Raw genomic sequence first — 14,445 nt, 5'->3', positions numbered from 1 at the left:
GGGGCGGGGCCTGGGGGCGGGGCCTGCGCCAGGGGCGGGGCTTGAACACGCTGGGGCTGGAAGGCGAGCGGGGAATGGGGCGGGGCCTGGGCGGGGCTTCGGTGGGAGGCGGTGAACGGCGAGGGGAAACGGGCCGGGGCCTGGAGGGGCGGGGTCGTTTGGAATGTGAGAGCTGGAGTATGGGCGGGGCTTAAATGGGCAGGGCTAAATTGGGAACAGGGCCGGGGATGAGCTGGAGGGTCTTGGAAGGGGCGGGGCCTGGAGTGGCCAGGCTGAGTAGGAACGAGGCGTGGCTTCAGAGATGGGCGGGGCGGAGCCCGATGGCTGCAGAGGGCGTGGTCTGAGCGAGGGGCGGAACTCGTGGGAGGGGCTGGATGGGGAATGGGCGGGGATTGGAGCAGAGGGCGCGGCCTGGGGCGCGGACACGCTGTGTCGCGTACACACGTGTCACATGTGTCACACGGTATCAGACGTGTTTGTCCCCTCCTGTGTCCTCCCTCCCTGGGGGGCACCCAGGCCCCGACCCCTGTCTCCCCCAACCCCTCCCAGTCCTCCCAGTCCCCGCGTCGTCACGCCCTCCCCAGTCCCTCCCAATTCCACGCCGTGCACTCCCAGTCCTCATGTCATCACCCGTCTCCCTAGTCCGCCCAGTTCTTCCAGTCCTTTCCAGTTCCCTGTCACTACCCCAGCCCTTCCCAGTCCCTCCCAGTCCCCTTGTCACCCCTCAATCCCTCCCAGTCCTACCAGTTCTCCCACTCCCCCACGCCATCTCCCCAGTCCTTCCCAGTCCCTTCCAATCCTCTTGTCACTTCCCCCAGTGTGTGCACTGTGGACAGGTGTGTGTCAGCATGTCCAGGTGTGTGTGAGCGTATCCAGGTGTGCACAGGTGCGCACAGGTGTGTGTGAGTGTGCGCAGCTGTGTCTGGGTGTGCAAGGGCTGTGCCAGCACCGCCTGCCCGACTGCATTGCTGGGGCTCTGCAGGAGTAACACACCTGTACACGGAATCACTGCACAGGTCACTGCACAGCTCACACACCTGTCCACAGGATCACTGCACAGGTCACTGCATGTGTCACACACCTGCACACAGGTTGATCACATGTAAAGAAAGGCATGTCACACACCTGTACATGGGATGATCACGTGTCACTGCGTGTGTCACACATCTGTACACAGGATGATCCCATGTCACTATGTGTGTCACACACCTTTACACGGGATGGTCATGGGTCACACACCTGTACATGGGATGGTCACATGTCACTGCACGTGTCACACACCTGTACACGGTATGGTCAAGTGTCACTGCATGTGTCACACACCTTTACCCAGCCTCTAGTGAGCACACACATGTCTGGGCATGAGGACACGTGTGCAGGGTGTGTCCCTGCACATTACACACATGCACACACGTGTCCCCATGGCCGGACACGCGTGTAACCCCCCCCATCCCCGCCTCTCCCCCCGTGCCGGGAAAAGGGGAGGGGAGGGGTTGGAGTGGGGGAGGGGCAGGAATGGGCTCATGGAAAAAGTTTTGGGTGGAAATTCCTCTCCCCGCCCCTCCCCCACTGCAGCTCAATGGCCCCTTTGTGCAGCCCCGGCCCTGCCCCCGCCACGCTGGAACCCCCCCGTGTGTCTCACCCAACCCCTGTGTCCCCCCGTTTGTTCTCCCGTTTGTCCCCCTATATCTCCCCACAGCCCCCATAATTCCCTGTGAGCCCCAATCGTGGCCCACATGTCCCCAACCTGTGTCCCCCCAGTAGCATCCCCCCGTAAACCCCGTGACTCCCAAGTCACCATATCTCTGGGTCCACCCAATCGTGTTGCCCCCCATGTCTTTCGTGTCCCCTGTGACCTCCCCATGTCCCCAATGTCCTGTGTGTCTCCCCATGGCCTCTGTGTCCCTTATGCTGCTGCGTGTCCCATAACCCCTTCCTCCCCCCAGTCATGTCTCCCCGGTGTCCCCTGTCCCCCACGTCCCCTGTGCCCTACCATGCCTCCATGATCCCATGTCCCCAACCGTGTTCCCCATGTCCCCTGTGCACCCCTACGTCCCCTCTGTCCCCCCAGATGTGTTTCCCATGTCCCTGCACATCCCCATGTCCTCCATGTTCTGAGTGTCCCCCCATGTCCCTGTGTCCCCACATAGCCCCCGAACTCATGTTGCCTGCCCTCAATTTCTTCCATGTCTCCCGTGTCCCCTGTGCCCCCCCATGTCTCCTGTGCCCCCCGTGTCCCCTGTGCCCCCCCCATGTCTCCTGTGCCCCCCTGTGTCCACTGTGCACCCTCATATCCCCTGTGCCCCCTGTGCTCTCCCGTATCCCTTGTCCCCCCCGTGTCCCCGGTGCTCTCCCATATCCCCCGCCCCACTGTACCCCCCGCCTTCCCCCTATCCCTAGGTCCTCCCCACGTCCCCCATATCCCCCCACCCCCCATGTTCCCCACGTCCCCGGTGTCCCCATGTCCCCTGCGCCCCACTCCGTGTCCTCATGTCCCCATGTCTCTCACCCACGGGTGCCGCCACGTGCCCCCCCTCACTCCCCCCGCTCAGCCGCTTTGCCCGGTAAATCCCCGGGGCGGGGGGGGCGGCTCGGCCATGGGGCTGGGCTGGCCGGGACCCCGGCCCCGCCGGCGCGGGGGAACGTCCCCGCGCTGTCACCCCCCCTGTCACCTCCTGCCCTGCTGCGCCCCCCCCTTCTGCTCCCCGCCATGCCCCTTCTGCTCACCCCCTGCTGCCCCCAGTGCCGCCCCCCGCCCTGCTGCGCCCCCCCCTGCTGCCCCCTGCCCTGTCACCCTTCCTGCCACCCCTCCTGGTGCCCCCCACCTCCCTGTCCCCAGTGTCACCCCCCACCCCAGTGCTTCCCCCAGTGCTACCCCTTGCCCTGCTGTCCCCAGTGTCCCCCCCTGCCCTGCCACCCCCCTCCTTGCCCCCCCCAGTGTCACCCCCCTCCCTGCTGCCTCCAATATCACCCCCCGCCCTGCCGCCCCCCCTGCTGCTCCCCCTGCTGCGCCCCCCCGGCCTGTCCCCAGTGCCACCCCCCGGCCTGTCCTCCCCCGTGTCAGCCCCGGTGCTGCCCCCCCCCGCGCCGCCTGCCCCCCCGGCCCCGCCTGAGCCTCAAGTGAGGGGGGCCCGGCCCCCCCACGCCGCAGCGCGGACCCCCGGAGGCGGCGGTGAGTGAGGGGTGGGCAAGGCAGCCCCCGGTACCGGGACACCGAGAGGGGGTACGGGGGGTACCGGGGGGTACGGGGGTTACTGGGGGTTACCGGAGGGGTCACCAGGGGGGTTTGCTCGAGGCTCTTCCCACGAGCTCTCTGAGGGCGGGGGTCCCCACAAACCTCCCGAGGCGTGCTAGGGGGCGGCTCTTTGGGCTGGCATGCCGCAAACCCCCCGCGGAGGCACAATGGGGGACACTCGGGGGTCTCTACAATCCCCCGTGGGCTGTCTGGGGGTCCCTCGGGGGGTCCCCACCGGTACCCGCGGGTCTCTGTGGGCACGGGGGGGGCCCGTGTGAGGGGCGGGGCGCCCTGTGTCACATGACACAGACCAACATGGCGGCGCCCATGGGACCGGAAGCGGAAGTAGCTCGGCAGAGGCGCCGCGGAGCCGCTGCGACGCCGGCGGGGCCCGGGGGTATGGGGGGGACCCTGAGGGATCCAGGGGTTACCGGGAGGGATGGAGGGGCTTTGGAGGGTCTGAGAGGTGTCTGGGGGCATCCTATGGGGCAACTCTGGGGCCGGGGAGGGGCTATGGGAGTGGAGGGCGCGCTGTGTGGCGCTGTAGGGGGTATATGGGGGGGCTTAAGGAGGATTTGGGGTGCGAGGGTCCTGGGTGGGGGGTGGGGGTTCTGTGAGGGTCTTATGGGGAGTCTGTGGAGGTTCTATGTGGGGCCCGTGGGAATCTGGAGCGTGGGGGGTATGGGGGTCTGTGGGGGTTGTGGGGAACTCTGGTGGGGGTTTGGGTCTGTGGGGGTTCTGTGGGGCCTGGGGGGGGGGGGTCTGGGTGGCCTTGGGAGGGGTGGCCTGTGGAAAAGCTGTGGGGGACTGTGTGCCGTATCAATGATGCTGGGGGTCCCTGTGGGGTGGGGGGTCCCTAGAGAACCCATGGGCTGTCTGGGGAATTTGGGGCACCTGGGTGGTGCCTCTGGACTTTCCCAGTTCCTGCTAGTGCTGATCTCCCCTTTTCCCTTCCCCAGGCCCTACTGAGCCCCCTCCCCACCATGTTCCTGCTGCCCTGCTCTGCCCTCGCCCTCCTCCTGCTCACCTGCCTGGCTCTGGAGCCGGCCCCGCGCTGTCCCCCGCCCTCCAACCCCGCGTTCCGCGGCTTCCAGCGGCGGTTCCTGCTGGGATACCTGCCGGCGCTGGCCGCCGACTGGCTGCAGGGCCCGCTGCTATTCCAGCTGCTGCACAGCCGGGGCTTCCTGCGCAGCCAGATCGCCGCCCTCTACTCCTGCGGCTTCGCCTCCAACGTCGCCTTCGGCCTCGTCTCCGGGGTTTTTGTGGACCGGCTGGGCCGGAAGAAGTCCTGCGTGCTGTCCTCGGGGCTGTGCTCCGTGTCCTGCCTGCTGCAACTCTCCCACGATTTCCTGGCCCTGGCGGCCGCCCGGGTCCTGGCGGGGCTCGGCACCTCCCTGCTCTTCTCTGCCTTTGAGTCCTGGTACCTCCACGAGCACCTGGAGTGCCACGACTTCCCTGCCGAGTGGATTCCCGACACCTTCTCGCGCGTGGCGCTCTGGAACAGCGGCCTGGCCGTGGCAGCCGGTCTGCTGGCCTGGCTGCTGGCCGAGGGGCTGCCGCTGGGCCCCGCGGCCCCGTTCCTGGCGGCGCTGCCCTTCCTGGCTCTCTCGGGGATCTTCGCTGGGAAAAACTGGGATGAGAACTACGGGAAGAGCCGGCCCTGCGGGAAGGCCTGCGGGGAAGGCCTTCGGGGCCTCGTGTCCGAGCCCCGGGCGCTGCTCCTGGGGCTGGTGCAGGCCCTGGTGGAGAGCATCCTGCTCATCTTTGCCTTCCTTTGGACGCCCGTCCTGGAGCCGCATGGGATCCCTCTGGGAATCGCCTTCTCGGCGTTCACGGCCGCCAGCGCCGCGGGCTCGGCGCTGTTCCGGCGCGGCGCCACCGGGAGGCTCCGGCTGCAGCCGCTGCGGCTCCTGCCCGGCTCCGTGCTGCTGCTGGCGCTGGCCCTCGTGCTCCTGGCCCTGCCGCTGGACGCCCCCGGCGACTTCCTCGCCGTGCTGCTGCTGCAGCTCTCCTGCGGGATCTACTTCCCGGCCATGGCGTTCCTGCGGCGCCGGCTGGAGCGCGGGGGGGACGCGGCGGGCGGAGCGCGGTGGCTGCGGCTGCCCCTGGGCCTGGGGGTGGCGCTGGCGCTGCCGGCGCTGCCCGGGGACCCCGCGGGGACGCGGGCCGTGCTCGGGGCCGCCGCCCTGGCCGCGCTGGTGGCGCTGGGGGCGGCCGGGGGGGTCCTGGGCACCAGCCGTGGGGACGAGGGGCTGAGGGTGGGGGACGAGGGGCTGCTCGAGGGGGACACTGGGGAGTGACAGGCGCACTGGGACAGGGACACTGGGACAGCTCAGCAGCGACACCTGGCTCTCATGGGTGACACTGGGACAGTTTGAGGGGGTCACCAAGGTGTGACAGGAACACTGGGCTGGGACAGGGACAGGGACACTGGGACAGTTCGATGGGGACACTGGAGTGGTCCAGGGACACTGGGACAGCACCATGGGGACACTGGGGTGGGACCGGGACCCTGGGCTGTGACAGAGACAGGGACACTGGGACAGCTCAGTGGGGACACCGGGGTGGGGCAGGGGCACTGGAACAGCTCGACAGGGACATAGGGGTGTAATGCTGGGGTGTGACAGGGAAATCAGGACAGCCTGATGGGAACACTGGGGTGTGACAGGGACAGTAGGACAGCTCAGTGGGGGTGTGACAGGGACACCGAGATATGAGAAGGACAGAGACACTGGGATGTCACAGTGACAGGAGCACCGAGACAGCTCAGTGGGGACACCAGGGACACAGGGACAGCTTGATGGAGCACTGGGATTTTATGGGGACAAGGACAGGGACAGGAACACTGGGACAGCTCAACAGGGACACCAGAATATGACAGGGTCAGGGACATGGGATGAGCCCATGGGGTCACCAGGCAGTGATGGGGTCACAGTGTGACCCCCGTGCTGAGCTGTGAGTGACAGAAACACCCCATGGGGATACTGAGCGGTGAGGGGTCACAGTGTCACCCCACAATGGACTGTGGGTGACTGGGACACCCCTTGAGGACACTGAGCTGCAGTGGGTCACAGTGCCACCCCATGATGGACTTGGGGTGAAACAACACTGGGACACCCCAATCATGACAAGAAATTGTGACAGGTCACGGTGTCACCCCCATGGCTGAGCTGTGGGTAACAGTGACACTGGGACACCCCACTGGTGATATTAAGTTGTGACAGGTCACAGTGTCACCTCCATAATGAAATGGAGGTGACAGTCACACTGGGACACCCCGATGGTGACACAGAGCTCTGCTGGTGACCCATTACCAGTGCCATCCTCACAACGAGGTGGCAACATGGGGACACCCCGAGGTGACACTGAGCTGGGACAGATCACAGTGTCACCCCCATAACGGGATGGGGACACTGGTGCATCCCCAGGTAACCCCTGGGCTGTGACAGTCACAGTGCCACTTCCCCCACAGCACAGCAGAGGGGACATGGGGACACCAGACCAGCTGTGGCCTGTGACCAACCCCATGTGCTGTCATGGGGGTGGGGGTGTATTAATTACTTAATTAATTTCTAATAAACCCACCCAGTAGAGGTGTTTGTGAAGTCCTCCTCCTCCCCCCGCCCCCCAAACCTGGGTCTGGGGGACCCTGAAACCCCCCTAGAGCGGCCCCAGTTCAAACCAGTGACTCCCAGTCCAGCCACATCTCCAGTGCGAGCACAGTGCTGGTTTGTCCCCAAGCTGAGCCCCTCAGTGCCCCCAGTATCCTCCAGTTCCCCAAGTCCTCCCAGTAACCCCCCCATCTTCGCAGTTCCCACCTGCCTCCCCAGTTTCCTCCATTCCCCACAGTCCTCCCCAGTTCCTCCCAGTCCCCCCCGTCCTGCAGGGGGCGCCCTTACGGCTTTCGCCCCGTGCCTGCAACGTCACGCGATCGTGACGCACTCTCCGCTTTCCCCAGTAGGCTCCGCCTTCCGCCCGTTTCGTTATCCGATTGGCTGAGGAGCCGTCAGTCGGGGCGCAGCGGGTGGCGATTTGTCCGCGGGGCACAGTGGGCGGGCACAGGGAGGAGGAAGCGAGTGGGACCCGGATGTGAGCGCGGCCTATGGAGGGGGCGGGACCCCCGGTAAAGGGCGCTGGGGGCCGGGGGGCTCTGGGGCAGATGGGAAGGGTTCCTGAGGAGCTCTGGGGAGAGGGGGAGAGCCCGGGCTGGGGAGTACGGCAGGGATTTGGGGGTCCTGGACGGAACTGGGGATGTCGGGGGGGTCGCATGGTGGGGGCGGCCGCGGTGCGGAGGGAACGGGGTGGGGGGTTTGGGGGGTGCTGGGGAAGGGAGGCCCCCGGCATGGGGGGACCTTGGTGTGGGGCGGGGGTCGGGGTTGGGCTGGCACGTGTGATTTGGGGGGGGTCAGGTGTCATTTGGGTGTGCCGGGTGTAAATTGGGGAGGGTCAGGTGTGATTTGGGGATGCCAGGTGTGATTTGGGGGGGTGCCAGGTGTGGGTTTGGGTGTGCCAGGTGTGGGTTTGGGTGTGCCAGGTGTGGGTTTGGGGGGCAGGTGGGGGTTTTGGGGGGTGTCAGATGTGACTTGGGTGTGCCAGGTGTGATTTGGGGTCTTAGGTGAGTGTTTAGGACAGTTTTGGGGGCTCTCCTGTGGGTTTTTTGCGTTCAGGTGTGTTTTGGGGGTCTAGGTGTGTTTTGGAGGACCTGATGGGTTTTGGGGGCTTACATGTATTTTAGGGAGTCAGGTGTGTTTGGTGGGGCTCAGGTGTGTTTAGGGGGCTCAGGTGTGTTTGGGGGTTCAGGTGTGGTTTGGGGAGTCAGGGATGTGTAAGGATTTCAGGTGTGATCTGGAGAATCGGGTGTGTTTTGGGGGAAGTTTTGGGGAGGCAATTTTGGCATGTCAGGTGTGTGTTTAGGGGCGGTTTTGGGGCGTCAGGTGTGTGTTTGGGGGCGGTTTTGGGGGATCCCGGGTTCTGCGGGTTTCTGTCCGATTTGGGGTATCAGTTTCGGGTGTGTCAGTCCCACCCGTCCTTTCGGGGGTCCCAGCGTTGCCTCCCCGCAGGAGCCCCCCCGCCATGGATGACCTGAACCTGCACTTCAGGTTCCTCAACTGGCGCCGGCGGATCCGGGAGATCCGGGAGGTGCGGGAGGGCCGGGACCGGGATCGGGACCGAGATCGGGGCCTGCGCTGCCAGGAACGCGCCCGGCACATCCTGGTGGACGGGGACACCCTCAGGTACCCGGGGGGAGCCCCAGGAGGGGCTGGGGGCTGCGGAGGGCGCAGGAGGGGGCTGGGGGCACCCACAAAAAAGGACTGAGGGGGCCCAAGGTGGGGGGGGCAAGGAAGAAAGGAAGGTGGGGGGATGCACCCGGGGGTCGGGTGCTGTCTCAGCCCCCGGTGCTGTCTCCCCCCGCCCCGCAGCTACCGCGGCCCCTCGGGCGAGGTCGGCTGTTACGTGGCCCCGCGGCCGCTGACCCGCGACAGCAACTACTTCGAGGTGAGCTGGGGGTGCGGGGAGCGCGGGCCGGCCCGGGGGGCTGTCCCGGGGGCTGTTCCCGGGGCTGTCCCTGATGGCTGTCCCGGGGGGCTGTCCCTGATGGCTGTCCCGGGGGGCTGTCCCGGGGGGCTGTCCGGGGGGCTGTCCCGGGGGCTGTCCCGGGGGGCTGTCCCGGGGGCTGTCCCTGATGGCTGTCCCTGATGGCTGTCCCTGATGGCTGTCCCTGATGGCTGTCCCGGGGGGCTGTCCCTGATGGCTGTCCCGGGGGGCTGTCCCTGATGGCTGTCCGGGGGCTGTCCCTGATGGCTGTCACGGGGGCTGTCCCTGATGGCTGTCACGGGGGCTGTCCCGGGGGCTGTCCCTGATGGCTGTCCCTGATGGCTGTCCCGGGGGCTGTCCCTGATGGCTGTCACGGGGGGCTGTCACGGGGGGCTGTCCCGGGGGCTGTCCCTGATGGCTGTCCCTGATGGCTGTCCCGGGGGTTGTCCCGGGGGGTTGTCCCGGGGGGCTGTCCCTGATGGCTGTCCCTGATGGCTGTCCCGGGGGCTGTCCCGGGGGTTGTCCCGGGGGTTGTCCCGGGGGGCTGTCCCTGATGGCTGTCCCTGATGGCTGTCACGGGGGTTGTCCGGGGGCTGTCCCTGATGGCTGTCCCGGGGGCTGTCCCGGGAGTTGTCCTGGGGGACACGGAGCCGTGACCCCGCCGGGCCATGCCCAGGTGTCCATCGTGGACAGCGGCGTCCGCGGCACCATCGCCGTGGGGCTGGTCCCGCACTGCCACAGCCTCGAGCACCCCCCGGGATGGGGGCCCGGCTCCGTCGCCTACCACGCCGATGATGGAAAGTGAGTGTCGCGATAGCGGGGGGCGGGGCCGGGCGGGCGGGGATTGTTCGGGTAGTGGGGATGTCGCGATAGCTAGCGTAGAAGTGCTGGGATAGTAAGGAATTTCAGAATGTCAGGATGTGAGACGATGGATGAAATTATTTGGGATGTCAGGGGTATTGGGATAGCAGAGGGATGTCGGGATATTGGGGAGAGTTGGGACCTCAGGGGTATTGGATACTGGGGAATGTTAGGACCTCAGGGGTGTCGGATATTGGGGAGTGTTGGGACCTTGGGGATATCAGATACTGGGGAGTGTTGGGGCCTTGGGGGTGTTGGATATGGGGGGAGCCAGGGGGGCAGCAGGACTTGGGAGGTGTTGGGGGGCACTGGGGCCTGTCACGATATTTGGGGTCTGCTCCAGGTTTGAGGTCCCCCCTTAGTGACACTCCCCCCAGTCTGACCCCCCCTTTTCGGGGTCCCCCCCGGTTTTGGGGTGCCCCAGGCTCTACAGTGGCCGGGCCAAGGGGCGCCAGTTCGGCTCCAAGTGCAGCTCCGGGGACCGGATCGGCTGCGGCGTTGAGAGGGGCTCATTCGGAGCCCCCCCAGCCCAGGTTTTCTTTACCAAGAACGGCCAGAGGGTGAGGGGATCCCCACCCTGTCCCAGAGCACCCTCAAAACTCACCGGGGCACCCCCAAACCTTCCAGGACTCCATAAACTGGGGTCCTTCTACCCTTCCTCCAGCTGCTCTTCACAAAGAATGGACAGAGGATGGGGGGACCTCCAAAGCTTCTGAAACCCCAAAGCCTCCAGAGCCCCCCCATTTCCTGCTTTGGAGTTTCCCTAAATCCCAGATGGGGGACCTGGGGGTGCCCCTGAGCCCCCCTCACGCCCTGACTCCCTCAATTGCAGGTAGGGGGTCTGGGGGTGCCCCTGTCGCCCCCGGGGCTGTTCCCAGCCGTGGGGCTGCACTCGCTGGGCGAGGAGGTGCGGCTGCACCTGCCCCCCCCCGGGCCCCCCGAGGATGAGGGGGGGGCCATGCTGGTGGACAGCCTGGAGGAGGAGTGGGGGAGGCTCCACGACGTGCGGCTCTACGGCTCTGTGAGCACCCGGGAACCCGGGGGGAAAATGGGGGCCTGGAGCCTCCCCCAGGACTGGGGATGGCCCAGGAAAGGGGGCTCAGAATGAGGGTGCAGGGGAGTGGGGTTGGATGAGATTGGACCCCCTCCCTGGGCTGGGAGGTCAGAAATTGGGGTTGTGGGGTGAGAAGAATTGGGCTCTGGGAGTTTGGGTAAGGACAGTTTTGGGGATGGGACAAAAGGGGTCCCCAATCCTGGGGAGGGTGAAAAGGGGGGGCGTGACACGGGGTCAGGAGGTCCCAGCAGAAACATCAGGAGTCTGGGGGTTCTTGGGTGCCCCTCAAATCCCTTGTGCTTGCCCCCCCAACCCTCTATGGCAACCCCCCCCTCAGCCCCTGTGATCCCCCCATTCCCCCAGCACCCCTCAAACCCTCCCAGGTGCTGTTTTTAGATGGGGAAGGGAATGAATTTCATGGATCTGGGGCTGGTCCGGGTTGGGGGGTGCCCCCTTTCCCCCCCGTCTGAGCCCCCCCGCGGCCCCCCAGGTGTTGGAGTATGTGGGGAAGGGGAAGAGCATCGTGGATGTGGGGCTGGCGCAGGCCCGGCGGCCGCTCAGCCCCCGCAGCCACTACTTCGAGCTGGAGATCCTGGACCCCGGCGAGAAGTGCTACATCGCCCTGGGCGTGGCCAGGAAGGTGGGCGGAGGGCTTGGAATTGGGGTACGGGGGGGCTGAGGGGGGTGGAGACACCTTCGGATCTGGGGGTGGTAGGGAAGCGGGGGGATGTGGGTCAAAAGTGGGGGTCTGGTGGTTACAGAGGGAGTAAAGGGGGGCTGGAGCCTCCTCCAGGGCTGGGAGTGGCCAAGGAAGGAGGGGAGGGGGCTCAGGTTTGGGGTCCGGGGGGGCTGGACCTCTCCACCGGGCTGGGGCTTGGCTGAAAGGTGGGGGGAGGGGTGTAAAAAATGAGGGTTTGGGGCAGAAAATTGGGGTCTGTGAGTTGGGGGGGGGCTTGACCCCCACTTTGCCATTGCCTTCACCTTTCTTCCTCCCCTGTGCCCCCCCTCAGGATTACCCCAAAAATCGTCACCCTGGCTGGAGCAGGGGCTCGGTGGCCTACCACGCAGGTGAGCCCCCAGAAGTGGAGAGGACCCCCAGAATGGCCGGGACCCCCCATCCAGATGCCAGAACCCCCCAAACACAGGACCCCAATAGTGGCACCTCCTCCTACTCTTTCTGCCCCGGAAAACCCCTTTCCCATTTTTCCTCCCTATTTTGGGTTGCACCCCTATAATGAGGGTCTGGGGCTCTCCCCCATGACCTCGGGGGTCCCCCCTAATTTGAGGGGTCGCCATGGCTCCTCCCTTCTCCCTTCCTCCATCTTTTTCCTCTTAATCCTCTTCCTTTCCCAACCCAGTATCCTCCCTTTTTTTGGGGTGCACTTCTATGAGGAGGTCTGAGGGGTGGTTTCCAGCCCCTTGGGAGGGGGCGTCCCTATGGCCTCTTCCTCCCCCTTTTCCACCCTTTTAGCTCCTTTCTCCCCCTTTTCCCTTTCACCTCCTTCACCCTCCCTTTCCTCCCTTTCCTCCCTTTCCTCCCTTTCCTTCCTTTCCTTCTTTCGGGCCTATTTCTCTCCTATTTTTGGGATGCAGCCCCATGGGAGGGCTCCTCCTCATGATGGGATTTGGGGATCCCTCTGTGCACCCCCATCCCCAGCTGTCTCCTTCTCCCTTTCCCTTCCTCCTCCTCCTCCCCTTTCTCTGCCCATTTCTCCCCCTTTCTTTGGGGTGCACCCCCATGGAGGGTATCTTGGGGTTTCCTCCACGAACTGGGGGGGTTCCCCTAATTCGACGGTTCCCCCAGACGACGGAAAGCTGTTCCATGGCAGCGGGGTCGGGGATCCCTTCGGCCCCCGCTGCTACAAGGGCGACGTGATGGGCTGTGGGATCATGTTCCCTCGGGACTACGGCCGGGACAGCGAAGGTACCGCGGGGCTGGGGCCCCCCCGAGGCTGGGCGGGCTCGGGGCGGGTCCCTCACCCTTCTCCCCGCCCCAGGTGACAGCGATGACTCCTCGGAGCCCCCCGAGGTGAAGGTGAAGGTGCGCAACGTGATGTACCTGGAGGAGGAGGAGGAGGAGGAGGAAGAGGAGGAGGAGGAGGAGGAAGAAGAGGATGGAGAGGACATGGAGCAGGAGCAGGAGGGCAGGAAGGTCGTGGTAAGGGTGGGGACACCCCGCAAAAAAAAATCTGTGCCCTAAAAAAGCCCCCCAAAAGCTCCTCCTTCGCCCCAAAATTCTCCTTTGTCCATCGTTGGGATCCTTTTGTATCAGTCTGGGGGCTCCAACACCCGGATTTTGGGATGTTGGGGTGTCCCGCCCCCCTAATATTTTAGGGTGACCCCTGGTTTGTCTACGATCCCCACACGTATTTGTACCCCACCCTTGGACCCTCCATCACACCAAAAATCCCCCCTGCAGCTCCCATGGGTTCCCTTTACAGTGACTCACCCTGGGGTCACCCCCTTTGCCCCCACTTTATTGGAGATTGGGGTCTCCCCCGCCCCCCCTCATATTTTGGGGTGACTCTGTTGTCCCTGAACCCCCCTCCATGTGTTTGTGCCCTCTCACCCCAAAGATCCCCCTACACCCCCCTTTTGGCTCATCTTTCCTTGCCTTACTCCCCCCTTTACCCCTGTTATTTGGGGGAGGGTGGGGTCTCCGCCGCCCCCCCAGTCTCGGGGTGACCCCTCTGGTTTGTGCCCCCCCAGGTGTTCTTCACGCGGAACGGGATGGTCGTGGGGCGCAGGGAGGTTGGGGTCCCCCCCGGGGGACTCTTCCCCACCGTGGGGATGCTCAGCACTGGCGAGAAGGTCAAGGTGGACCTGCACCCCCTGAGCGGATAAAGGGGGGGCCCGCGTGGGGCCCCCCAAAACCTGAAACCCTGCGGTGCTCCTGGTGCCCCCCCGGGCCCTCCCAGTGCACTTTAGGGGGTTTCCACAGCAGTGGAGACCCCCCCAAGGTGATTTTTAGGGGGTTCAATCCTGCCCCCACCCCCATAATGTCATTCTTATGGGGCCTCTTTGGGGGGGTTCCCCTAATTGAATCCCCCCTCAAAAGTACCCCACCCATGCCTCCCTAGATGGTTTTTGGGGAGTCTCAGCCATGGCCCCCCAATTTTGGGGGACTCAATCCTGCCCCCAATTATCCCAGTGACCCCCCAGGTGGATTTGGGGGTCTCAGTCCTGCCCCTTCCACAATGGGTGACCTTCGTGCCCCCCCCAGAGCCCCCCAAATCACCCCCTTGACCCTCCCCAGCCCACCCAACCCCTCCCACTCCACTGACCCCCAGTGCCCCCCAAATCGCACTTGCACCCCCTCCTCTCTTCCAGCGCTCCCCATTCCTGGGAGGAGTCCAGGGGGCAGAATTTGGGGTGCCCCATCATGAATGTAACCAGACCCTTCCAATTCCATGGAACCCCCAGAGTCCCCAGCTCTATGCTGGGGGCTGGGCTGGTTTTGGGGTCCCCTTTGATGTTTGCACATGGCGGGTGGGGGTCCCCATGCTGCCCCCCCCCCACCAAATAAACCCATTTCTTACACCAAAATAAATGTGGATTTATTGGGGTTCCTCCAGGACCCCCCAAATTTCAGGGGGTGTCCCTGTGCCCCCTTTTCTACCAACCTCCACTTCTTCACTTGAGGGGGCGGTCGGGGGGCTGTAGGAGGTTTTGGGGGGCCTTCAAGGGCGGTTGGAGGGTCTGGGGGGGGTTTAAGGGGGAGTTTGGGGGTCCCCAGTAGGACTTTGGTCCCCCAGTAGGA

General features: G+C 65.1%; 2 protein-coding genes across 3 annotated transcripts; both read left to right on the top strand.

Moving 5' to 3' along the window:
• The first annotated feature begins 3,603 nt into the window (after window positions 1-3,603).
• MFSD5 (major facilitator superfamily domain containing 5) lies at window positions 3,604-5,738 on the top strand. Its single transcript, XM_030967259.1, has 2 exons — window positions 3,604-3,632; window positions 4,195-5,738. The coding sequence occupies exon 2, from the start codon at window positions 4,219-4,221 to the stop codon at window positions 5,533-5,535; it is 1,317 nt and encodes a 438-aa protein (XP_030823119.1). The 5' UTR covers window positions 3,604-3,632; window positions 4,195-4,218; the 3' UTR covers window positions 5,536-5,738.
• A 1,542-nt stretch (window positions 5,739-7,280) lies between these two features.
• On the top strand, window positions 7,281-14,316 carry SPRYD3 (SPRY domain containing 3). Of its 2 annotated transcripts, none has more exons than XM_030967269.1 (11): window positions 7,281-7,358; window positions 8,296-8,469; window positions 8,656-8,731; window positions 9,447-9,571; window positions 10,056-10,191; window positions 10,464-10,652; window positions 11,176-11,325; window positions 11,696-11,753; window positions 12,490-12,609; window positions 12,683-12,843; window positions 13,395-14,316. In XM_030967269.1, exons 2-11 carry the CDS (start codon window positions 8,309-8,311, stop codon window positions 13,527-13,529), a joined length of 1,311 nt encoding a protein of 436 aa, XP_030823129.1. In that variant the 5' UTR covers window positions 7,281-7,358; window positions 8,296-8,308; the 3' UTR covers window positions 13,530-14,316. The 2 variants fall into 2 exon arrangements, with proteins under 2 accessions (XP_030823129.1, XP_030823130.1); XM_030967270.1 differs by lacking the exon at window positions 7,281-7,358 and adding an exon at window positions 7,433-7,448.
• The last annotated feature ends 129 nt before the right edge of the window (window positions 14,317-14,445 follow it).

Source organism: Camarhynchus parvulus, chromosome 29 (assembly GCF_901933205.1).
Source record: "Camarhynchus parvulus chromosome 29, STF_HiC, whole genome shotgun sequence".
NCBI lineage: Eukaryota > Metazoa > Chordata > Aves > Passeriformes > Thraupidae > Camarhynchus > Camarhynchus parvulus.
Note: the sequence above shows the minus strand (reverse complement) of the source record. Positions and strands in the feature narration are given on the sequence as shown.

Excerpts from the sequence above, each read along its gene's own strand:
- MFSD5 (XM_030967259.1), top strand. The coding sequence starts at position 4,219 with ATGTTCCTGCTGCCCTGCTCTGCCCTCGCCCTCCTCCTGCTCACCTGC.
- SPRYD3 (XM_030967269.1), top strand. The coding sequence starts at position 8,309 with ATGGATGACCTGAACCTGCACTTCAGGTTCCTCAACTGGCGCCGGCGG. Across the intron at positions 8,470-8,655 it reads GTGGACGGGGACACCCTCAG|CTACCGCGGCCCCTCGGGCG; the intron begins GTACCCGGGGGG and ends CCCGCCCCGCAG. Across the intron at positions 11,326-11,695 it reads CCCTGGGCGTGGCCAGGAAG|GATTACCCCAAAAATCGTCA; the intron begins GTGGGCGGAGGG and ends GCCCCCCCTCAG.